At 37.4% G+C, this 25,971-nt stretch overlaps 1 protein-coding gene and 1 long non-coding RNA gene across 2 annotated transcripts in view; one reads left to right on the top strand and one right to left on the bottom strand.

The window, feature by feature from the left end:
• Positions 1 to 25,971, bottom strand: part of LOC309641933 — an 870,732-nt gene that overhangs the window by 817,516 nt on the left and 27,245 nt on the right. The window lies entirely within an intron of this gene.
• The window catches only part of PDZRN4 (PDZ domain containing ring finger 4), a 387,356-nt gene continuing 375,834 nt past the window's right edge, over positions 14,450 to 25,971 (top strand). Inside the window, exons 1-3 of the mRNA XM_082422543.1 lie at positions 14,450 to 16,343; positions 18,675 to 18,761; positions 20,649 to 20,756. Coding sequence (XP_082278669.1) covers positions 15,702 to 16,343; positions 18,675 to 18,761; positions 20,649 to 20,756 — 837 coding nt within the window. The 5' untranslated portion in view covers positions 14,450 to 15,701. The remainder of the gene's footprint in view (positions 16,344 to 18,674; positions 18,762 to 20,648; positions 20,757 to 25,971) is intronic.

Raw genomic sequence — 25,971 nt, 5'->3', positions numbered from 1 at the left:
AAATATCTTATTCCATTTCTTCACTTTCAGTTTGTGTCTTTTGCCTTGAAGTGAGTCTCTTGTAGGCAGCATATTGAAGAGTCTTGTTTTTTTTATCCAATTAGCCACCCTGTGTCTTTTGATCAGAGCATTTAGTCCATCGATATTTAAAGTAATTATTGATAGGTGTGTACTTATTGCCATTCTTCCTTGTTTTCCAGTTGTTTTTTTTAGTTCTTCTTTGTGCATTTCTTCTTCTTTTTGTTTTTCCTGTTGTGGTTTGATGATTTTCTTTTGTAGTATGCTTGAGTTTCTTTCTTTTTGGTTTTTACGAATCCATATTAGGTTTTTGATTTGTGGTTACCATGGGGTTCATGTATGTTGACTGATAATTATATCTACTTGTTTTAACTGATAATTATGTAAGCTTAAACACATTCTAAAGATCTACATTTTTAATTTCCCTCCCCAACATTTTGGGTTTTTGATGTACTATTTTACATCTTCAAGCTTACTCTTTTACTCTTTATTGTACTTATAGTCACTTTTATAATATGGTATTGTTTTTTAATCTACATATTATCTTATTTAAGTGATCTTCAATCCTTACTATATATTTGCCTTTCCTGTTGCTATTTTTGCTTCCCTATAGATTCTTGTAGTATAGGCATTTTGACAATATTGATTCTTCCAATCCAAAAGCATGGCATATCTTTCCATCTGTTTATGTTGTCTTTGATTTCTTTCATCAGTGTCTCATAGTTTTCAGAGTACAGGTCTTTTGTTTCCTTAGGTATGTTTATTTCTAGGTTTGTCATATATGGCCTTTTATGTTGAGATATTTTCCCTCTATGCCCACTTTCTGGAGAATATTTTCATGAATGGTGCTGAATTTTGTCAAAAGCCTTTTCTACATCTAGTGAGATGATCATATGGTTTTTATTCTTCAATCTGTTGATGTGGTGTATCACACTGATTGATTTGTGGATATTGAAAAATGCTTGCATCCTGGGATAAATCCTACTTGATCATGGTGTATGATCCTTTTAATGTGTTGCTGGATTCAGATTGCTATTTTGTTGAGGATTTTGTGTCTATTTTCATTAGTGATTTTGGCCTGTAATTTTCTTTTTTGTGGTATCATTGTCTGGTTTTGGTATCAGGGTGATGGCAGCCTCATAAAATGAGTTTGGGAGTGTTCTTTCCTCTGCAATTTTTTGGAATAATTTCAGGATAGGTGTGAACTCTTCTGTAAATGTTTGATAGAATAAACCTGTGAAGCCATCTGGTCCTGGACTTTTGTTTCTTGGGAGTTTTTAAATCACAGTTTCAATTCCAGTACTTGTGATTGATCTGTTCATATTTTCTATTTCTTCCTGGTTCAGACTTGGGAGATTGTACTTTTCTAAGAATTTGTCCTTTTCTTCCAGGTTGTCCATTTTATTGGCCTACAGTTGCTTGTAGTAGTCTCTTAAGATCCTTTGTATTTCTGTGGTGTATATTGTAACTTCTTTTTCATTTCTAATTTTATTGATTTGAGCCCTCTCCCTTATTTTCCTGATGAGTCTGGCTAAGGGTTTATCAATTTTCTTTACCTTTTCAAAGAACCAGTTTTAGTTTCATTGATCACAATTCCCCACTGTCAATGTCCATTCCACAGTCTTGTGGAAAAAGGGGTGACAACTGTTCTAATTGCTTTGTCAGATGGATCTTTCTGGGAGTGTCCACCATCTGTGCCAGCATTCCAAATGTTGTTTCTTTTGTTCCTCTCTGGAAAGTGTGTCCTTTACACCTGTAGACTTAAAAAAAATTCACAATCTAAAAGATGAGAGTTATGATTTATTTGGCGGGAATTTTGAGGACTTCAAGCCCAGGAGGCAGCATCTCAAGTTAAGGAGTTTAGTGCTTTTCTATGTATGAGAAGTTGCAAGAGTCTGGGCTCACTGAAATCATTCCCTTGATATGCAGCTCAGCTATCTGGGACCTGTATCCTGTATTCTCATATCCTGAGTTTCCTCAGGGCTCACCATAGGGAGTGGCTGCTGTCTGATGGCTGCTAGATGGCAGATATTCTTCTCCTTCCTGAGTTTCCTCAGGGCTTTCCTCACATTGGAAAGCTATCATCTCTGATGACTGATATGGCAGGAAATATTCCATTTCTCAGATCCTCTCCTCTTGGTCAGGAATTTGACCAATATTTGGGAGACATTTCATGATCAAATTTTGTCCCGTGGTTCTAGGAGGCTCATCCCAGATGAGGTGAAAATTCTTGATATGCCACCCCAAGTGCTAGTTTTTGGATTAGGCCCTATTGATAATTAAAAACTCTCTGGATCCTCTATCAATTATAGTCCAGGAGACATTTCCCCTTGTTGCCTCTTCCCATACCTAGAATCAGACTATTACAATTATTTTATGTTATAAAAGTGATCTATTTTCTCAAGATGTTTAGCCATAGAAATTTTGTTGGAGGCCTGGTTACACATTGGGTACTGTAAGAGACAACAATCTTATAGAATAGACAGGATGTAAGTAATGTATCTAGTAATATTGACAAAGACATAGTGCAGCAGGGAGACACAAAGCACAGACAATTTGGAAACAAAGAACAAATTAAAACAATGATGATTATAACTAGTTATAATCCAGTTGTAATAACGAGTGACCAAAGGTACCATACTGATGTAATGCGCCATCTGCAGTTTTATCATACTGGCCATGCATACTTAGACATACGTGGCTTAATCTTCCAGACAAGCATATGCTACTGGCAGGATCAACCAGGAAGAGAGAAAAAGATAAATGTTTCAATTCTGCTTACAAAGGTATAATTTACCAAATTACTGTAAGTCATAATTAGTTTAAGGGAAAGGTTTTCCTTACACCTGGAAAACCCAGATTTAAACCAGTCATTTTTCAGATAGAAACCATAAAAATTATAACCATATTCACCATATCACTCAGTCCTATGTAACTAATTCTTTTTGTTAATAGCTTTATGAAGCCATCAGCTTTTCCATTAGAATTTTTCAATTTCTTACCACATTCAACATTATGGTCTGAAAGTCAGAAACTTATATTTAGCCAAAAGTCCTTTCTATAAATCTTCTTGAAGAGGAAGCATTTTTGAAAAGGCATCAGAGTGAAACCATAACTTGTCTATAATGACAAAAGACTTAAGAAGGCACATTTAAATCTGATTACAATGCAATTGACAAAGTAACTTGGTTACTGCTGTGACATACAATATTTTCAGATAATAACTAGAATTATGACTGATAACATTTTACCAGGACATATCAAATTTTAAGAACTCCATATAATCCCTCAAATACCTATATCATTTGCCATACTATACAACCTAAGAAGATTTATTACTTATTTGACAACATTTCCCATGGAATTCAATATATCAAGTCAACTTAATTAGTTAATATCTCTCTTTGGGGTGTTTCAGGGGCCCTTTGAATCATCCCAACGTTAGCTAGAGGTCAAAGGAACTTCATTAAAATTTGATGTGGGAAGATTTGTCAAAAAAAAAATCAAAAGTGTTTAAAACACTCAGTCAGATAGGATAACAGGTCACTGTGAAACAGCAGTTATTCACTTAGCCAAAGTAACAATAAAAGATTTCAAAGGCAAATACAGAACAGATCACTTAAAAGGTAAAGAAACTTAAAATCTGTTATCAAAGGCAGATCAACATCTTAAGAAAACTTGTCTTCTTAACAGAGAGAAAAGCCAAATTCAAGTTTTGCATTGGCTTACTTTTAAAATTCATTTACTTGATTAAACTTATTTTAAACTTAGTCAATCCTGACCATGCACAAAACTCTTTTCTTGGGATCCACTTTCCATAAACCTTCCATCACATAATTTATCTTAGCACAGTTCTAACTTTCAAGTTGTCGAATATCTGGAGAGATTAATTTTAGGTAGACATTCTTAAAATATAATTATTTTTAAAAGTTCACCTAAAGCTCTTATCTCATTTGCATTTTCTTTCCTTAAAATTTCTTCACATCAAGTTACTTTCCTTGCTGACAAATTTGTAACAGATACAAGATTTTATTTAGCTTATGTTAAACCTAGGCACAATAAAAGTATTATACTTAATGTTGATGACTTTAAAGACATGTCTAGGTTAAACAATCATCGACAGGAAGCCACTGGAACTCACCAAGAAAGATACCCCACATCCAAAGACAAAGGAGAAGCCACAATGAGATGGCAGGAGGGGGGCAATCACAATAAAATCAAATCCCATAACCGCTAGGTGGGTGACTCACAAACTGGAGAACACTTATACCACAGAAGTCCACCCACTGGAGTGAAGATTCAGAGCCCCACGTCAGGCTTCCCAAACTGGGGGGTCCAGCAAAGGGAGGAGGAATTCCTCAAGAATCAGACTTTGAAGGCTAGCGGGATTTGATTGTGGTACTTCAACAGGACTGGGAGTAATGTGGTACTTTGACAGAAACATTGATTCCACTCTTGGAGGGCACACACAAAGTCGTGTGCACATCAGAACCCAGGGGGAAGGAGCAGTGACCCCATGGGAGACTGAACCAGACCTACCTGCTAGTGTTGGAGGGTCTCCTGCAGAGGCAGGGGTCAGCTGTGGCTCACCGGGGGCACAAGGACACTGGCAGCAGAAGTTCTGGGAAGTATTCTTTGGCGTGAGCCTTCCAGGAGTCCACCATTAGCCCCACCAAGGAGAATGTGGGCTCTGGTGCTGGATCGCCTCAGGCCAAACAACCAACAGGGAGGGAACTCAGACCCACCCATCAGCAGACAAGCAGATTTGAGTTTTACTGAGCTCTGCCTGCCAGAGCAACACTCAGCTCTACCCACCAGCAGTCCCTCCCATCAGGAAGCTTGCACAAGCCTCTTAGACAGGCTCATCCACCAGAGGGCAGACAGAAGAAGCAAGAAGAACTACAAACTTGCAGCCTGTGGAATGAAAACCACATTCACAGAAAGATAGACAAAATGAAAAGGCAGAGGACTATGTACCAGACGAAGGAACAAGATAAAACCCCAGGAAAACAACTAAATGAAGTGGAGATAGGCAACCTTCCAGAAAAAGAATTCAGAATAATGATAGGCAAGATGATCCAGGACCTCGGAAAAAGGATGGAGGCAAAGATTGAGAAGATGCAAGAAATGTTTAAAAAAGACCGAGAAGAATTAAACAACAAACACCTAGGAGAATTAAAGAACAAACAAACAGAGATGAACAATACAATAACTGAAATGAAAAATACACTAGACGGAATCAATGGCAGAATAACTGAGGCAGAAGAACGGATAAGTGATCTGGAAGAGAGAATGGTGGAATTCACTGCTGGGGAAGAGAATAAAGAAAAAAGAATGAAAAGAAATGAAGACAGACTAAGAGACTTCTAGCGCAACATTAAACATATCAACATTCACATTATAGGGTCCCAGAAGGAGAAGAGAGAGAGAAAGAACTCAAGAAAATATTTGAAGAGATTATAGTCGAAAACTTCCCTAACATGGGAAAGGAAATAGCAACCCAAGTCCAGGAAACACACAGAGTCCCAGGCAGGATAAACCCAAGGAGAAACACACTGAGACACATAGTAATCAAATTGACAAAAATTAAAAACAAAGAAAAATTACTAAAAGCCACAAGGGAAAAACTACAAATAACATACAAGGGAACTCCCATAAGGTTAACAGCTGCTTTCTCAGCAAAAACTCTACAAGCCAGAACTCATTGGCATGATATATTTAAAGTGACGAAAGGGAAGAACCTATAACCAAGATTACTCTACCCAGCAAGGATCTCATTTAGATTTAATGGAGAAATCAAAAGCTTTACAGGCAAGCAAAAGCTAAGAAAAGTCAGCACCACCAAACCAGCTCTACAACAAATGCTAAAATAACTTCTCTAAGTGGGAAACACAAGAGAAGAAAAGGACCTACAAAAATAAGCCCAAAACAATTAAGAAAATGGTAATAGGAACATACATATTGATAATTACCTTAAATGTGAATGATTTAAATGCCCCAACCAAAAGACACCTACACAGGCATGCTGAATGGGTACAAAAACAAACCCATACATATGCTGTCTACAAGAGATCCATTTCAGAACTAGGGACACATACAGACTGAAAGTGAGGGGATGGAAAAAGTTATTCCATGCAAATGGAAGTCAAAAGAAAGCTGGAGTAGCAATACTCATATCAGATAAAATAGACTTTAAAATAAAAATGTTACAAGAGCCAAGGAAGGACACTAAATAATGATCAGGGGATCAATCCAAGAAGAAGATATAACAATTATAAATATATATACACCCAGCATAGGAGCAACTCAATACATATGGCAAATGCTAACAGCTATAGAAGAGGAAATCGACAGTAACACAGTAACAGTGGGGGACTTTTAACACCCCACTTACACCAATGGACAGACCATCCAGACAGTATATTAATAAGGAAACACAAGCTTTAAATGACAAAATAAACCAGATAGATTTAATTGATATTTATAGGACATTCTATCCCAAAACAGCAGATTACACTTTCTTCTCATGAGCGCATGGAACATTCTCCACGATAGATCACATCTTGGGTCACAAATCAAGCCTCGGTAAATTTAAGAAAATTGAAATCATATCAAGCATCTTTTCCAACCAAAACGCTATAAGATTAGAAATAAATTACAGGGAAAAACACATAAAAAACACATACACATGGAAGCTAAACAATACGCTACTAAATAACCAAGAGATCACTGAAGAAATCAAAGAGGAAATCAAAAAATACCTAGAGACAAATGACAAAGAAAGCACGACAATCCAAAACATATGGGATGTAGCAAAAGCAGTTCTAAGAGGGAAGTTTAGAGCAATACAATCCTACCTCGAGAAACAAGAAAAATCTCAAATAAACAATCTAACCCTACACCTAAAGGAACTAGAGAAAGAAGAACAAACAAAACCCAAAGTCAGTAGAAGGAAAGAAATCATAAAGATCAGAGCAGAAATAAATGAAATAGAAACAAAGAAAACAATAGCAAAGATCAATAAAACTAATAGCTGGTTCTTTGAGAAGATAAACAAAATTGATAACCCTTTAGCCAGACTCATCAAGAAAAAGAGGGAGAAGACCCAAGTCAATAAAATTAGAAATGAAAAAGGAGAAGTTACAATGGACACTGCAGAAATACAAACCATCATAAGAGACTACTGCAAGCAACTATAGGTCAATAAAATGGACAACCTGGAAGAAATGAACAAATTCTTAGAAAGGTATAACCTTCCAAGACTGAACGAGGAGTAACTAGAAACTATGAACAGATCAATCATAAGCAATGAAATTGAAACTGTGGTTAAAAATCTTCCAACAAACAGAAGTCCAGGACCATATGGTTTCATAGGTGAATTCTAGCAAACATTTAGAGAAGAGCTAATACCCATCCTTCTCAAAGTCTTCCAAAAAATTGCAGAGGAAGGAACACTCCCAAGCTCATTCTATAAAGCCACCATCACCTGGATACCAAAACCAGACAAAGATACTACAAAAAAGAAAATTACAGACCAATATCACTGGTGAATATAGATGCAAAAATCCTCAACAAAAGACTAGCAAACAGAATCCAACACCGCATTAAAAGGATCATACACCATGATCAAGTGAGATTTATCCCAGTGATGCAAGGATGCTTCAGTATACGCAAATCAATCAATGTGATACACCGTATTAGCAAAATGAAGAATGAAAACCATATGATCGTCTCAATAGATGCAGAAAAAGCTTTTGACAAAATTTAAAACACACTTATGATAAAAACTCTCCAGAAAGTGGGCATAGAGGGAACCTATCTCAACATATTAAAGGCCATATATGACAAACCCACAGCAAACATATTCTCAATGGTGAAAAACTGAAAGCATTTCCTCTAAGATCAGAAACAAGACAAAGATGTCCATTCTCACCACAATTATTCAACATAGTTTTATAAGTCGTAGCCACGGCAATCACAGGAGAAAAAGAAATAAAAGGAATACAAATTGTAAAAGAAGAAGTAAAGCTGTCATTGTTTGCAGATGATATGATAGTATACACAGAGAATCCTAAAGATGCCACCAGAAAACTACTAGAGCTAATCAATGAATTCGGTAAAGTTGAAGGATACAAAATTAATGCACAGAAATCTCTTGCATTCCTATACATTAACAACAAAAGATCAGAAATAGAAATTAAGGGAAAAAACCCATTCACCATTGCAACAAAAAAGAATAAAATACCTAGGAATAAACCTACCTGAGGAGGTAAAAGACCTGTACTCAGAAAACTATAAAACACTGGTGAAAGAAATCAATGGTGACACAAACAGATGGAGAGATATACAATGTTCTTGGATTGGAAGAATCAATATTGTGAAAATGATTATGCTACCCAACGCAATCTACCGATTCAATGCAATCCCTATCAAATTACCAATGGCATTTTTCACAAAACTGGAACAAAAAATCTTAAAATTTGTATGGAGACACAAAAAACCCCAAAGAGCCAAAGCAATCTTGAGGGAAAAAGACTGAGCTGGAGGAATCAGACTCCCTGACTTTAGACTGTACTACAAAGCTACAGTAATCAAGAAAATATGGTGCTGGCACAAAGACAGAAATATAGATCAATCGGACAGGATAGAAAGCCCAGAGATAAACCAACACACCTATGTTCAACTAATCTATGACAAAGGAGGCAAGGATATACAATGGAGAAAAGACAGCCTCTTCAATAAGTGGTGCTGGGAAAACTGGACTGCTACATGTACAAGAATGGAATTAGAACACTCCCTAACACCATTCACAAAAATTAACTCAAAATGGATTAGAGACCTAAATGTAAGACTGGACACTATAAAACACTTAGAGGAAAACAAAGGAAGAACACTCTGATATAAATCACAGCAAGATCTTTTTTGACCTACCTCCTAGAATAATGGATATGAAAACAAAAATAAATAAATGGGACCTACTGAAACTTAAAAGCTTTTGCACAGCAAAGGAATCTATAACAAGACGAAAAGACAAACCCTCAGAATGGGAGAAAATACTTGCAAACGAATCAATGGACAAAGGAGTAATCTCCAAAATATATACACAGCTCATGCAGCTCAATATTAAAAAAGCATACAACCCAATCCAAAAATGGGCAAAAGACCTAAATAGACATTTCTCCAAAGAAGACATAGAGATGGCCAAGAGGCACATGAAAAGCTGCTCAACATCACTAATTATTAGAGAAATGCAGGTCAAAACTACAGTGAGGTATCACCTCACACCAGTTAGAATGGGCATCATCAGAAAAATCTAGAAAAAACAAATGCTGGAGAGGGAGTGGAGAAAAGGGAACCCTCTTGCCCTGTTAGTGGGAATGTAAATTGATACAGCCACTATGGAGAACAGCATGGAGGTTCCTTAAAAAACTAAAAATAGAATTACCATATGACCCAGCAATCTCACTACTGGGCATATACCCAGAGAAAACCATAATTCAAAAAGACACATGCACCCCAATGTTCATTGCAGCACTGTTTACCATAGCCAGGTCATGGGAGCAACCTAAACGCCCATCAACAGACAAGCGGATAAAGAAAATGTGGTAAGTATATACAATGGAGTATTACTCAGCCATAAAAAGGAACAAAATTGGGTCATTTGTAGAGATGTGGATGGACCTAGAGACTGTCATACAGAGTGAAGTAAGTCAGAAAGAGAAAAACAAATGTCATATATTAACGCATGTATGTGGAGTCTAGAAAAATGGTACAGATGAACTGGTTTGCAAGGCAGAAGTTGAGACACAGATGTGGAGAACAAACGTATGGACACCAAAGGGGGAAAGCGGGGGTGAGGGTGATGGTGGTGGGATGAATTGGGAGATTGGGCTTGACCTATATACACTAATATGTATAAAATAGATAAGTAACAAGGACGTGCTGTATAAAAAATAAATAAAAAATTTATGTTATCATGTAATAAATTATTAATAAATAATATTATCTACTTATGGATTACCTTTGAGTTGTGGAAAATGTGCAAACAAGTGGTTTCAGAAACCCAAAGGAGAGTTAGAGTGGTCCCTGTTATCCACTGGGGATATGCTCCAAGATGCCCAGTGGATGCCTGAATGTGCAGATAGTACTGAATACTGTATATACATGGCTTATAATTAGGCCCAGTAAGAGACTAACAATAATAACTAATAATAAAATAGAACAATTACGAGAATATGCTGTAATAAAAGTTATGTAAATGTGGTCTTTCAAAATATCTTATTGTAATCATCCTTCTTTTTGTGCTGATGTGAGATGATAAAATGCCTATGTGATGAGATGAAGTGAGACGAATGACATAAGCATTGTGACGTAGCATTAGGCTGCTATTGACCTTCTGATGATACCTCAGATGGAGGATCATCTGTCTCCGGTTATCCTGAATCATCAAGCCATGATGATGTTGATGGTTGGGGATTCCGAGTGGGATGGAGTGGAATGGCGCTACACAGAATGCTGTGCAATTTATAATCTATGAATTGTTGATTTCCGGAATTTTCCATTTAATATTTTCAGAATGCAGTTGACAATGGGTAACTGAAACCATGCAAAGCAAAACCACAGATAAAGGGGAGCTACTGTACTGAGGGTAAATGTGATTAGTGACATATTTCCTAGTGTTGTCTTCAAACCCTACTTACATTATTAGTTTTACGCTCTGGTCCCCACATCATTACAAGAAGTAGTAAAAACCAAAAATGACATTCAACAGAATAAGTTGTTGGCTTTCACTAAGCAACAAGTTTATTTAATGAATTTAACATATCTCAAAATTTTGCAACTTTGTGGAGAAACAACTAGAAGATATTCAGTTACAGAAAATTTTCACTGAAGAACTAAACAGAAAATAAGAGTTCAGTCAAAATATATAGTGATTGATTAAGCCAGGATTTAAGGAACTGGGACAATTGGTTTATTATATAGAAAACTCCCAGCTATTTGAGACCAGTTATATGGGACAAAGTGATCTAAAAATATAACCACATTGGTATTACACAGAACAATTAATAGCATAAATATTCCCATTCATATCAATTACTTAAAGACCTCTAATACATATGACCCTAGGTTTTCCCTCCTTAAAGAAAGGAAAACAAAAAAGTGGTAGCCTTTGAACAATGGAATTCAAATAGACACAGTTATAGCTTCAATTCACAATCAGGCTTGATATGCACATTTTATCCTAAAATAACTCAGCAGTCAAGATGAAAAAAAAAAGTCATTACAGTGTAGTGTTTGAGTGAAAGGTCTTTAATGAGGCAGATCTTGGTTTAATCCCAGGTTCTGCCACTTTCTATTTGTGTAAACTTGGGCAACTTGTGGGAATAATAATAGTATATACCCAAAATGGTCATTGGGAGAATTGAAAGAGATTTTGCATGTAAAGATTGCCTGCCATATAGTAAAGAGTTATTACACATTACCTCTTATAATTGTTTTTGATAACTTCCCTCTTTGTCAGTGACTGTGACCCACAGAGATATAGCAAAAAAATCAAGGTTAATTAAATACAGGATTTAATATATTTTCCTGTACAAACCATCTGTCACAATAGACCTCTCTTAAATAGGATTATAATGTTACCTTAACTAATGTCTCAGTGATTTTAGAAAGTTAGGCCATAAGTGAATTGAAAGTCGCCAAAATTTTTAATTTAGTATCTTACTTTAACTCGGTTTTCTTCAAATTCTCCATTTCACTTTGTCTGACAGTTCATTTCCACAGAGACTGCACAGTTACTGTAAATCATTTACTGCATTTGGTGTGCATAACAGTTTTGTTCATATCACTTTATTCCTCTTAAAAATAGCATTCTGGGACTTCCCTGGTGGTGCAGTGGTTAAGAATTGGCCTGCCAGTGCAGGGAACATGGGTTTGAGCCCTGGTCCAGGAAGATCCCACATGCCGTGGAGCAACTAAGCCCATGCGCCACAACTACTGAGCCTGTGTGCCACAACTACTGAAGCCTGCGTGCCTAGAGCCCGTGCTCCGCAACAAGAGAAGCCACCGCAATGAGAAGCCCGTGCATCACAACCAAGAGTAGCCCCTGCTTGCCGCGACTAGAGAAAGCCCGTGCACAGCAACAAAGACCCAACACAGCCAAAAATAAATAAGTAAATAAATAAATAAATCCATAAAAAAAAATAGCATTCTGTACTGTCATGATGCCCCTTCTAACTCTTCATTTTGCCAAAGGCAGTCAAAAAGCAAGATAATAGCAAATAACTCCTAAAGACAGGGATTGTAAGGAATGATACTGCTCTCTGTTCTCTGGGTGTAAGCAATTCTCTATTTGCCAAAGAGTAAAACACAAATCCCAAAGTGTCTCTTATTTGGCATAGTATGTTATCAACCTATCTTATAAAAATACCTGCCTTGTTTTTAGTAGGCTTTCAAAAACTCAACTTTAAAGCATCTTTCATTGTTTTTATCAAGTTTGGAATTTTAAAATAGTCTCAAGTTGACCTTCTTATTATCTTATGCTTTATGAACATATTTATTTATGCTACTAGGTACAATTCTGGTTCTAGATTATGATGCAAAAACTATCAAGATAAGAACAAAAGTGAACGTTAGTTTCAATCATACAGGTAAATATATTCCACAGGAACTATTTTAACCTGAAGCAGCTGGAATATAGCAAGTTAATTTTTTAATTTGTTTTCATGAATATATGATTCCTGACAGTGAATTGAAGCAAAAACTAGCTCCCAAGCTCAAAATTCCCAACCAAATACTGACTACTTAAAGATATTTTGAGTCAAGCCAGAGTCCGTGGCTTGGAGACAAACTAAGTCTATTTACTGTCTTTCTCTTGTCTCTCAGTTGGCCACACGTATTCTCAAGTTCAGTCTGAAGGAAAGCTTATAAGAAAGGGGACAGGCATGGTCTTGGCCACAACCAGCAGGACAGCTAGACAAGAAGGAAGACAGCAGCTTACCTTTCAGCTCTTCCTCCAATATTGCTATTCAGTCTGAAAACTTCACTAACCAGGCATTCTTAAAAGAAAATTATGATCAGTGAAAACATAAGGATATGCCCAAGCTAATGATGCAAGGCGCTAATTTGTCTCATTTGTCAAAAGACATTCAAATATTACTGGATCTGTTTTGCTGAAATATTTTGCATATTTAAAACTTATTCCAAGTGCTTCCTTTGCTTACATCAGCTAATTACCTCAATGTAATTAGGCTTCAAGTTTCCAGCTCACCCAAGCTTTTCCCAGATATTACTATTTTCCTTATACATAGAATAATCTTTTACAGTCTGGGAAGTGAGATCAGACTATTTGGCTCAACCGATGTTACAGATTTTCAGATGGGAAGAGTCCATGGGGTTCACTTTAAGTGTGTCCATTCCCTTAGGGTTCAACTGTTGTAATATTTTTCTCTGGGTACTTAACTCTTTTGGACACGCTCAGGCTTGCATTTTCTCAGAATTAAAAGATTTTTCCCTAGTTCCTTTTGGCCTACTTCATTACTTGGCTTCACTTCACATGTTCTCATTTTTGAACTTGTTATTCTTTGTGGACAAGGTCTTTGACATCCATCTTCTCTTTAACAATCAAAATGTTATATATCCTGGAATAACTCATACCATAATCTGCTCACATTCCTAACTTTTGCTACAAGAATTGCATGGCTGGACCAAGGGCATCACACAACCACTGTTTTATTTTTTCTTTTCAAGTAACTGCAAGTCTAATTTTCCTAATATCTCACTAGGATATTTTTAGATTCCATCTCTTCATGCTCTCTTTTAAAAAATGTTCTCACTGCCATTGTTTTTATTGTGAAACAATAATTGTCAATCTCCATCTATAAAGTCATAGCTGTAAGTCGTAGCTTTTTCCAACAGCCTAAAAAGATGGAATAGATGCCTCTGGCCCCAAATTATTTGAATAAATTCAATAAGGTTCTGCTTTTCCTGATTTACCCAATTCCCAAGTATATGTACATGCTGTTCTTGTTAAATGATTTCTTATTTATTCAGGAATTTATTGTTTATTTAGTTGGCCAAAGGGGAGGGTGAAATGTAGAGCACTGTAGCAAACGTTACTTTATCATATATCTGTATGTATAAAATATGAAATATAGCTTTTTATTTTGAAGCAAGTTTAAAAACATATCAAATATTTGGCAAGCCACCCCAGGATCCTCACTTGCTATAACTACTCTAATGAAATCTCCTCTTTCAAACAGAAAAAAGGCTCAGAAGATTCTTATTAGCCTCTACTATTAGCGTTTGCTAATTCTTCAGTTAGTGCCAGGGATTTAAAGAAAAAAGTCTGGAGCCTCTTTCATGTGTTTCAACTGATACATTTTGGCACTACACCAAAGTACTTGATTTTCTGGGAACAATGAGAAATCATCAATGACTAATTTAGGAAGCTCATCCTAAGTTATGTGGAAGTAGCTTCAGGATAATGGCAATAAGTGGTGTGTAGCCCAGCCATAGTGTTGCTTTGCATTCCTAAGGTTCAGAAGATGGTGAAGGAAGCTGGGGCCGGAGGGCTTGGAGGGTTCCCTTACTGCATGTTTTCTGTAAGGCCTGGCTGCTACACACTTTGAAGAGTCAAACTGGAGGGAGGGGCAGTTTGACCTAAATTGTATATTCAAGACAAATAGAGGGAAGCGGTTCATTATTTTATTGCTATTATTTCACTTCTTTCTTTCATCATCCTTTCCTTTAATTCTCCTTTCCAGGTGCCCAAATGATCACATTCCCATTCCCAGTGGTAAAATGCCTGTGGAAGTAGAAGACGGATGGTGTGGCGATTGAACCTGAAGCCAGACTGCCAGGTAACAGAATCCCAGCGTCCTCCCGCCATAGGAGACCTTGAAGGGCGGTTCAAATTCTCCCTAAGAGGGTGGTGTCCTAAGGCGAGCACCTGGCCTTTTCCCGGGCTTTGCTGTCAGTCATTATCCCGCCTCGCTTACACTCACCCGATTTCTGGATCGTGATTTGAGAAGCCTGGCTCTGGAGATACCTCACAGTGATTTCCTTCGGTCGCAGCCACTTAGCTGATGATTTTGTAGTTGATTGGAAAGAACAGAAGTGCATCGATTTCAAACACGTTTATTGAAGAACGACTGAGTGCGGGGACGATGACGATTCGGCGAAAAACCGAACAAAAATCCTGCCTTCCGGAGGGAGCTTTCATTCTGGTGGAGTTGTATTGTTTCTCAACACCCGCGCTGTGTCCATTACCAGCTCTGCCCAAGGACTGCTTGAATTTCACTGTTCAGGCAAACGGGCACACAGCTTTCCAAAGGACCACTGTAAGCTGGCCTCAGCTCTCCGCAGACAAAATTTGAAAGAACATAAATTGCAGAGCAGCGAAGGAGTGGGCAGGTTGGGAGTGGGGGGGGGAGGGTGGTTGCGGGGGAGGGAGGCCACTGGAGGTGGCGTCTATTCGTGTCAATACGGCAGAGTCAGGGGACCTAGTCGGAGCCAGAAAACTTCAAGCCAAACAAACTCTGAGATCACAACCCCTCACCCTTCTCCTCCCCTCCGACGAGCCACCGCAGCGGGTACACTGTCCCTGGGGTAGTTCGTGGGGGGACAAGGGGTTCGGAGAAAGTGGACTCCTCTTTCGCTCCCCCTTCTCCCCCATCCCTACCATGGGCTTTGCCCTGGAGCGCTTCGCCGAAGCGGTGGACCCGGATTTCCAGTGCAGGCTGTGCGGCCAGGTGCTGGAGGAGCCCCTGTGCACGCCGTGCGGGCACGTCTTCTGCGCCCGCTGCCTGCTGCCCTGGGCGGCGCGGCGGCGCCGGTGCCCTTTGCAGTGCCAGCCCCTGGCGCCGGGCGATCTGTACCGGGTGCTGCCTCTGCGCAGCCTCGTCCAGAAGCTGCGCACCCAGTGCGACTACCGCGCCCGCGGCTGCGGCCACTCTGTCGGGCTGCGCGAGCTGGCGGCGCACGTCGAGCGCTGCGACTTCGGCCCTGCCCGCCGCCGCCGCCGCCGCCGGGGCTGCGTCTCCGGGCCGGGCGGCCGGGGCGGCGGGGACGCGTCCGCGCGGGGGGGCTGCGGCTCAGCGCCCGGGGTCCGTCGCGGCGGGACGCCGGGAGTCCGTGGCGGGAGCGGGCGGGCGCCAGGGCCTCAAGTCCTGGCCTGGAGGCGGCGCGAGAAGGCGCTGCTGGCGCAGCTCTGGGCGCTGCAGGGGGAGGTGCAGCTCACGGCCCGCAGGTACCAGGAGAAGTTCACCCAGTACATGGCTCACGTCCACAACTTCGCCAGGGACCCGGGCAGCGGCCGCGGCTGGGTAAGCGCTGAGGGATTGGCACCCGGGGAAGGGTCGATCGGGGTGGAAAGGGGAACGGTTCTTTCCGGCACTTCAGAATTCCTTCGCAAGGTGACATCCTTCTTTATGTGGTAGGAAGAAGCATCCACCGCCCTGATCATCCTTCGAGTGTATTAGTATTGCAGTTTACAAGGATTGTCCCCTTTCCTCTTATATTGGGATTGGAAAAGAGTTAAACAGATTAAATTCCAACTTTTCGGCGGAGAAGGAGGAATTAGGAAAACTCCTTTTCCCACCCAGACCCTTGCTTCCCATCTTTCACTCTCCTGCCTACCCTCTCTGCGTAGTTTTTGTACCTTCGGCCTCGGCCTGAAGCCAGAGAAGGAAAGCCAGGTAGCGAGGACCTCTCCTACCCTGCCTCCCCTCTCCCGCTGGCTAGCACCCCGGGGCGTGTCATTCCCACACCTTTAGCTCTGCATGACTTAGTTTCCCTACCAAACCACCCATATCAGCCACTTTGTACTCAGCACAGGGACTCAGGGATACAGGAAACCAGGATAACTTGGAGTTAAGAAATTAAGAGATGGGATTTCTTAGACCTGCAGGGTTCTTTTCATCACCCTGACCTTCCCTAAATAGTCCTTAAGTGCTTCCAGATTTCATTATTAGTGGAACGTGAGTGGGTGAGTATGAGACTTGGGGAACCTAGTGTTAGAGCTCACATCTATCTGCGCTCAGACTAGCCGTGTGAGCTCCCGGGATGTTTCCCTTCTTTGTCGAGGCTGCTGGCCCTGAACTGTGTTCCTGGACTGCCCGCTTTCTGACCGAATAAACAAGCCTCTTTGCAGCGGCTCGTGACAAGAGGCTTGTTTATAAAGATGTTCCTTTTCTTCTGAAGGACTTCTGCACAGTGTTTGACATTGTTGGCCGCTGCCATGGTGAGCAGGGATTTAGCAGAACTTACACTCCGTTCAAGGAGCTGTTTTCATTCCCCAACCTCCTGGGGAGGAGCAACCCAGGGTGATGCCCATTTGGAACTGCTTTGCGTTGCCTCCAACTCAGGCACCGAATTTAGAAGCTTCTGGCCTTGAACCTAAAAAGGATAATTGAAGTGTGAGGGGCTGAACTGTTTCTACTCTGATAAACGGAAGCACACGCTTATTAAAAGTTTCGATGCTCTCTCTGATTCTTTCTCTCTCATATTTACATCCAGGTAAATTTACAAAATGGGAGGACCAGAGAGAAGCACAGAAATATGGTCTGTAATACCAGTTCAGGGTTCAAGGTCTTGGGGAAGCAATGGTTGGTGGAAAGGAGCAAGGCTAGATTATATGACAGAGAAGTCCATGCAACAAGTCAAGAAGTCAAGCTGTGGTTCTGAGAAGTGAGGCAAAACTGGCCATGATCTGCAGGCTGCTTCCCAAAAGGCTTCTCCGAGCTGCTCAGAAATATTTCCCACTACCAGCAGGGGCTGCTGTGCACACTGCCTGGGAAAAGTTCCTGGGAAAAGGTGGTGATGATGGTAGCAGTGGTGATGATGTTTATGGAAATTTATCATTCTGAAGTAATTGCCAAACATGTAATTTCCTAGGATAGTCAATAATATGAATAACCATGAATAAAATTCATATAGCCTTGCACTATTTCATCTTATGTTTAAATTGGTCTTTTTTAACAAGCAGGTTTGTAGATATAATTCCCGTTTGTTTAACTGTTATTTGGCCATCAGGAAAGCAGTACATACTGATTTAGTTAGCATAAATCCTCTTTTTAAAATTCTGCAGGAATTATGCAAAACCAAATGAAAATACCGTTTAAAATTACGATTACTGTAACCTACAAAATCCTGTATTTCAGTAGCAATGTGAATATTAATGTTGAAATAAATTTATAAATAGCTCACTATTATTTACATCCCTTAAGATTTTCCAAAGTGAAATTATTACATAAAATAATTCTTAGATTCTTTAACAATTTATTTTACTCATCTGTAATGGAGGGAAAAAATAAGGATACCTGCGTCGTTGAATCAGAAATCTGTTTAAGTTACAGTGGAGTCAGAATCAGATGCTGAGTTAGGATAAAAGCTGCATGTATAAACATGCAAAGCCATTTAGTCATTTTTGAAAATAGTTATTTTTCTCACATGCATGCTTGTTCCTTCAAATACATACTTTCAAAGTAAATTCAGGAAGAAATTAACTTCCCAAATTCAGCCATCCTTAATTTTAAGATTTTAAAGTTTTCTCTTTTTCAAATCAATTTATTTACAGTTACAAAACACCTTTATTGTAGCATTGTTTTTCTTTAATATTTTTTAACTAGTCAGTTATTTTATCCCTTTTCTTCTAGGATGGAGAACATAAGCCATTCACTATTGTGTTAGAAAGAGAAAATGACACTTTGGGATTCAATATTATAGGAGGTCGACCAAATCAGGTAACCCACCCTGTTAATGCATAACTCACTCTTTGCTTAAAATAATAGAAGACTTAGCTTTCATTTGTGGATTTTAAGTAAAAAAACAAAAACAAACAAAAAAAAGAAGGTTTAATCTTTAAAATAGTGCTTGTCATCAAAATGCAAATGTTCCAGTATAAATATTCCAGAACAAACCGAGAATTTTTTTGAGAAAAATAAAACAAAACAACAGCTAACAAACTTTGCTACTTTAAAAAAAAAAAAAAAAGAGTACATTTCACATTTTACCTACATCACACAGCCCTGTTGGCAAATTTCTTAAATAAACCTATTTCACAGTAACACATATAGGCAATTTCTACTTGATAATCTTAGACAGGTGTATTGCTTGCTTGTACCTCTTGTTTATTATGTCAAATTGGTCAGTTTTCAGATGCTAACACAGGCCAGACAGTTTATAAGATATCTTGAGTGAATGAATGAAGAGTTAAAATAAGTTGAAATGAGGGATAATTGTTTTCACAATTACATAGGTAATACCATGTCTAAAAAAGGTAGTTGATTTGATATATTTTTGGCTCCCCAAATCAAATTTTTTATTAAATTGAATGAATAATTTTTTTCTACATTGATGTCAATTGTTTTCAAAATGCATGAGTTAATAAACTTATACCAAATACTGTAGTTGCAATGTTCTTTCATATCCTTCAAATAGTACATCAACTTAATTTTCATCCTAACTAGGAAAGGTGGTGAAGTTTTTAAAAAATCATGTTCTTTCATTTTTCAATCAGCTGCCATGGAAGTTTGGCATCCTGCATTGCAGATGTTGGCCACAGAAACTGTCTGAGCGTTGTTGGACATATGCTGTGTTCAGGCCAGGATGGCAATGACATATTTCCTCTTTGTATTTAGCATTTCGAAAACCTAGCAACTAATGACTGCTGTATTCTGTTTCTAGAAGAGTTGCCATTTATTATGAAAAGATAAAAGTCTTTTCAGCATATCGTTTTTGTTTTCTTTTCCCCTAAGGAATATTTTTATAAATGCTAGTAGGGTGTTTGACATTTAGATGACACTAGACACTTTTAAGAGCCTCTTAAAATTCATGTTAAAGAAGGCTGATTAAGGAGAAATAATTTTGTTTAACTTGCTATAAAGCGAAATGACATTTAAAATTATACAGTGTATTATTATAGAATGTTGGACATTTTCCCTAAATAAGTTTTTCAGGGTAATTGGTTTTCTGTGACTTGCTAAAATGTCCTATATGTATGATATTGGCTATGCGTTTGAGGTTTAATTAATCATTAGTCTCATTGTACCTGGAACTGTGTAAAGATTAGCTTTGAATGGGTTCTCCTACAATTTGGAGTTGATCTTTTGGGATTTTACGCTTGAGTAAGCTCCCAGTCTCCCCTGTGAATAGATACAGTCAGAGCTATATTTCCAAATCTGTCACATCGTGAGGCTAAGTTATATTTTCAGAACTATGACCACATTTCAAACCAATTATAGAGTTAGGGTGGATATGCTTTTTGTTTTCTTTAACTTATAGCCCTTTTTAATTGCTATACCTCTTTATACATGAGATGTTTTATAAATAGTATTTAGAAACCCATTGTTATCACCTTGTTCATGCCCTTTCCCCATAGCTTTTATGTATACTGAAAAACATGAGGTAACTAGATAATCTTGTCAAAGATGTTCATTCATTAAAGCTGTCATCTTGATTAATGACTATTTGGTGTTAAGTAAGTTAAAATTCAGTACCAAATCTCCAGCTAAGAAAGAGAATTGCATGTTTAGAGAGGCTTGGCAATGTTACATTTACTAAATTGTTTTTTATCCAACTTAAAATTTTGTTTACATCTTTCTTACTGCTAAAGGTTTTATTTTTTAAAGGATAATCAAGAAGAAACACCAATGGAAGGAATTTATGTTTCAAAGATTTTGGAAAATGGACCTGCTGATAGAGCAGATGGCTTGGAGATTCATGACAAAATCATTGAGGTAAGACAATAATAAAGCACAAATAGGATCTGTGGAAGAAATATTTGGACATTTAAAATTTCCAAACTTATTGCTTTTCCTTGGTGTGGTACTTATTAGAGTGTGTATCTAACTAGAGTGTATAACTAACCTGTTTTAATTATTAGATATTGGAATAGAAGAATGAATCACCCAAAGTTTCCAAATGTGTTAATGAATATCTCCATTTTAATAAATTGCCTCTCCCCATGAATTATAAAGATAATTGTGTGATTATTAAGGGATTGATTTGTTATAACATCTCAAAAAAGGATAATAAATCTCTGCTGAAGAACATTTTGACAAGTAAATATTACTATCTTTAAACTTGTAATTAGTATGTTATATGTAGAATTACTTATACATTCTCTTTTTACCATTTCTTAGTTTAATATGGTTATCTTGTTCATGTATCTTTTACATGAAAGAAAAAAAAAAGAAGCAGCTATTGCAAAAACTTGGTGGGAACTCTTCATTTTCTCTAATGTACATTGTGGCTGAATTGTTTGTAGTTAGGTTTGACAAAGTAAATACTCACAAGTTAGTGAAACTTGAGCAGTGATAATAGAATTTTGGGTCACTGCCATTTACCACCTCAGCTCTTTTGAAATTTTAACTGGTTGAGATAGTATTATTTGGCGTAACTGAAAATTAGGTTAGTTTTGTCAGTGGAGTTACTTCCAATGTATTAGTAAAGGCATAAGTAGAAATTGGGAAGGTATACTTGACTCCACTATTCTTTTGGAAAAATTCTGTTTTTTCTAGATTATATAATCATTTGCACTATCTTTCTGAATGTCTATATAAACTATCTGGATGGAGACTTTTTCTTTATTAAACTTTGAATAAAGTTTTAGATGTTCATTTATCATTTGTGCATTAAAAAAGTTGAATTTCAAATAATTTGACCTAGGATGAGAGTAAAGAGTAGAGAAGAGCCTATAGTTTGTTGTTGACTCATAACATTTAGAAATTAGCTGATTAGACACTTCGGGGAAGAGAGAGGAGTCGCCTTTGGCTGAAAAACTGTGGTTTTTAACTGAAGAGGTCTCTTGTATCAAGGTTTTCTCTTTCCAGTTTTGTAGCCAAGAAAGTATGGAGCTGCTTTCACTGATGCTATCCAGTTTGTCGTGACAATTTGCCTGGTGGAAGCATTTACATGCTACAGTTTCTAAAGTTAGAATTTTTCTGTTTCTACTCATGTTTGTGCAGTATGATATAAAGGACAAGATAACTTAAACAAAAAATTGTTCTTTTTACTTTCTGCCTTATTGCTAGCATTTTGGTTTTTCCAGTTAAATGGAAAACAAATGCCTACATATGCTACTATTAGAAGGGCTGATGGAACTGGATATGTATATTCAGCTAGCACACACACTCACATATACTCATAACAGAAACACATACTGGGGATTTAAAAATAATTTATTCCAGCTAGGTAACAATGTTATGTATGCTTCATTAATGTTGCATGGAAAAGGAGGAAGAAGAATTTGTCTTTTATATTGTGATATAGCATATTTGTTAAAAATTTACTGATTTTGTTAATGTATAGATGTACTTTTATAAAAACTATGGTTGATTAATCAAGTGCATCTTTATATCTAATACTGTTACAAATATATGTCAAAATAACCTTATTTAAATAATATAAGATAAAGAGAAAAGAGATCAATCATGGAAATCTAAATTATAATTTATAACCAGCTGCAGTATTATTATTTCACCTTGATGTGCATATATTAGCTGCTAATGACAAGAGCTTGAAACTTGCCTCTATGATAGAGATTTATCAATGCATCCTTTATGCCAGGGTAAATTGGTATTATGCATATTTTTATTATAGTTCTGTAATGGATTCATGTGACCACATTTGCAGTTAAGAAATGAGTTAGGTGGTATACATATTTCTGGAATGTTGTCTGGTAAACAGCATGAAATATTTTGCAGGGAAGATTATTAGAAATAAATCTCTCATATTTAGTTGCTCAGTGATGCCATCAACTTTTTTAAAGTGATAGATATTTGTGTGACCTTATTTCATATACATATATAAATAAGCATGCTTGTTCTTATGCATATATATGTGTAAGATATCCCTATGTACCAATTAAAGTAAGAAATATTTGATTCTTGTCAATTATTTTAGTTCATCTGCCATTATGGTACCAGTCAACTTTATAGAGTTTATAATAATGGGAAACTAATAAGAAATACATTGATTAATTTAAAATGTGCAGAGACAGAAAAACAGATTTTATATTAGAGGAATTTCTTTTCCGTTTTTTTGTTCTCAGTGATTTGTTTAGTGAACTAATTTGATGGACTGTTTTTTTTTTTTTTTCAATTTTTGAATTTCAAATGGCCATGCTGATTTAAAACTAGTGCAACAAATAAATTTGTTTGTAGAATAAAGCACACAAATAGTTCCTATATTATGAACTACCCATATGACTTATCTCCCACAGTCTGACACATTACTAAATGCCTTGAATTCAGTGATATGTAACTTAAATAAAAAATAGAAACTGTTTGATAATTTATTTTTTACTTAAGTCAAGATATACTAAAAATATTTTGTGTAGTTAATTGCTTAAAGCACTCATTACAACAGGTTTATGAAATAAATTTATAAAATAAATTTTTGTAAATCATTCATTTGAAGGAGGAAATAGATATGTTAAAAGTTTGGTTCTACTAATACTTAAAGAAATTTTACTAATCCTAATAAAAATATTAGCTATAACAATTTTGTTAAAATTTGACAGAAGACAAAAACTCCAAAAGTATTGCTTTTTAGTATTGCACATTCTACTGAAGCTGAATTCAAGAATTATAAAAGAAAAAAATCATAGTCATGAGGTAAAGCCATGTCATATTTTTCACATAATACAAGGCAAATTTATTTTTGGAGCCAGTCTCCATGAGCAGTCATGTTTACCAGTTTCTAGATGTTTACACGTCCACATTTGTTGAAATATTTACATGTGTAGATTCAGAAAAGACATCAGTTGTGATTATTTCAGTTATATTAGGTGTCAAAGTATCACCGGAGACTGAAAAGACAAAAGATGTTGTTAAAGACATTTTGAAACATCACAGAAGTTCACATAGACCAGGAATTCACCAGAGTGTACATCTGAATAAAAGCATCTTTTACAAGCTGTTTTTCACCCTTTCAAGGCTCAAAGGACCACAGAAGATCCTTGATACTATCAGAGGCTTTGGCACAATTCTATGCAGGCAATACCATTACAATCCTTATCATCATGTTACGATGCCTGAGGGGTACGTGCGAGGGAGTTGAGAGTCAAAGTTCACTGCTGCCATCAGCAGCTATTCCTCTATTATTATTTCTGTGATGCTGATAGTGGGCTACACAACTATAACCCCTAAGTGAGAAAGTGAATAGAGGGGGGGATAGTCATTCATGGCTCTTTGTTCACATTTTCTTCTCCCTCCCCCAACCCCCTTCCCGAGTTCCTACCAATGCCCTGTGACTGTGACAGGAAAGTACGTCCTTCTTTCAGCTTCTGGAGACCAGGGAGTCGGGGTGGAGTGCTGTGAAGTCTTTGAGAAGAACAGTTTGGAGCAGAAAGCAGAGTTTTCTTTAGTGTATATATTAAAACCTCTTCTATTCATTTAGTTTGAAATTCATTATGAAATGCAACACACAAGACATTTCCATTTACTTTAGAAACAATTCCCACATGGAATAATGTCAGTGTAGCACTTTCTAGAAAGTGCTGAGTTTAGTACTAGCAGAAAGAACTTTACAAATGTCTCTACAAGACCGTCTTAACTATTTCAGACTGCCAACTACAATTTATTTTAGTTCTGTAATGGTAGACATTCTGCATTCTCTGTCACTACTTTCTCCTCCACTAAAGTGAAAATCTTTGGTGGTTATCATGTTTATTTGCCCAAGACTCTGCATAGTTTTGTTGTAGCTATTAACACAGGAAAGTTAAATGCAGATCAGAGCTAAACATTCAGGAATGCTTTTGAATCAGTTCTTCAATGTGGCACCCCTGTATGTGCCTGATGGCACAGTGTAATTTACCACTTCATAAAGCAGCCATGCTGATTTGTTTATGCATTAGAAGCATTTACAAGTTTTGTAGGTCACTTGTAATCTGGTGGGCAATTAGAATTTTTGACAAATTGCTATTTAATTCAAACATATCACTGAATTTGTCAATAAAATATTATCATCCTCACACATCTTTAAAGTGTATTTTAACTGTTCAAATAACATTGACTGATTGTCTGAAAGAATTAGGAAAGAAATAAAGCAATTCTGTTAATGCAAGTAAAGAAGTACATTGTAATGAGTTTTGTAATCATGATTACATTTGTAATACATGATTATCATTATATAAATTGTATAATTTAATGTATCTTGAAAAGTACTGAGGTGCAATAAGAGCATGAATTCTGAAATCAAGGAGATCTGGCTGGAATTCCTGTCCTGCCTTTTAAAATGTGTGGCCTTGAATAAGCCAGCTGTGCCTCAGTTTCTATGCCATTCATACTTATTGTGTGCACATAGTGCCTGGCACAGGGCAGATTCTTGGAACCCACTATCAGAGCCTGATGTGTCTCATTCAGCTTATGCAAGTAGTTTGCTCTCCAAAGCAGATAGACAATGCAGGGAGAGGAAGGGGAGTTGTATTTTTCTTTTTTGGAGAATTCAGATCACTCTCTCCAGCTTTCAATCATTCCCATTTCCATAGGCACCACAGTTTGAATGAGTAAATGTAGAAAGTTTTAAGTTGTACATTTCACACACTCATATGGACCTCAGATGCAGAAAGGGCTGTGGGAGAAAACATTACACTTATGATTTAATTCAGTCATTCAACAAGTATTTTACTAACTGCCTATGTGTGTCAGCTGGCATACCCTGTGTTGTGGAAATAAGACTCATTCTCTGCTCTCAAGTAGCCCGTGGTGTAGAGGTCCTGTTTTCTGTCTATACAAGGCAAGGTAGGCATTTATGTGAAACTACTCTTTCAATTGTTATGAACGTAAATGGACATCACCATCTTGTCTGAGTGGAATGACATTATGGATTTATTCTAGTTTTCCTGTTCTCCTACAAGTACTTCATTTCATTTTGAGACATCATGATAAGGGGCTAATAAAAGAGTAGAATCTGTGGATGTAACATAGCATTGTGGTTTCAGGAGGAGGT

The sequence above is a fragment of the Balaenoptera physalus genome, assembly GCF_965194825.1.
Source record: "Balaenoptera physalus genome assembly, chromosome: 13".
Classification (NCBI taxonomy): domain Eukaryota; kingdom Metazoa; phylum Chordata; class Mammalia; order Artiodactyla; family Balaenopteridae; genus Balaenoptera; species Balaenoptera physalus.
This window is presented reverse-complemented; position numbering and strand designations above follow the sequence as displayed.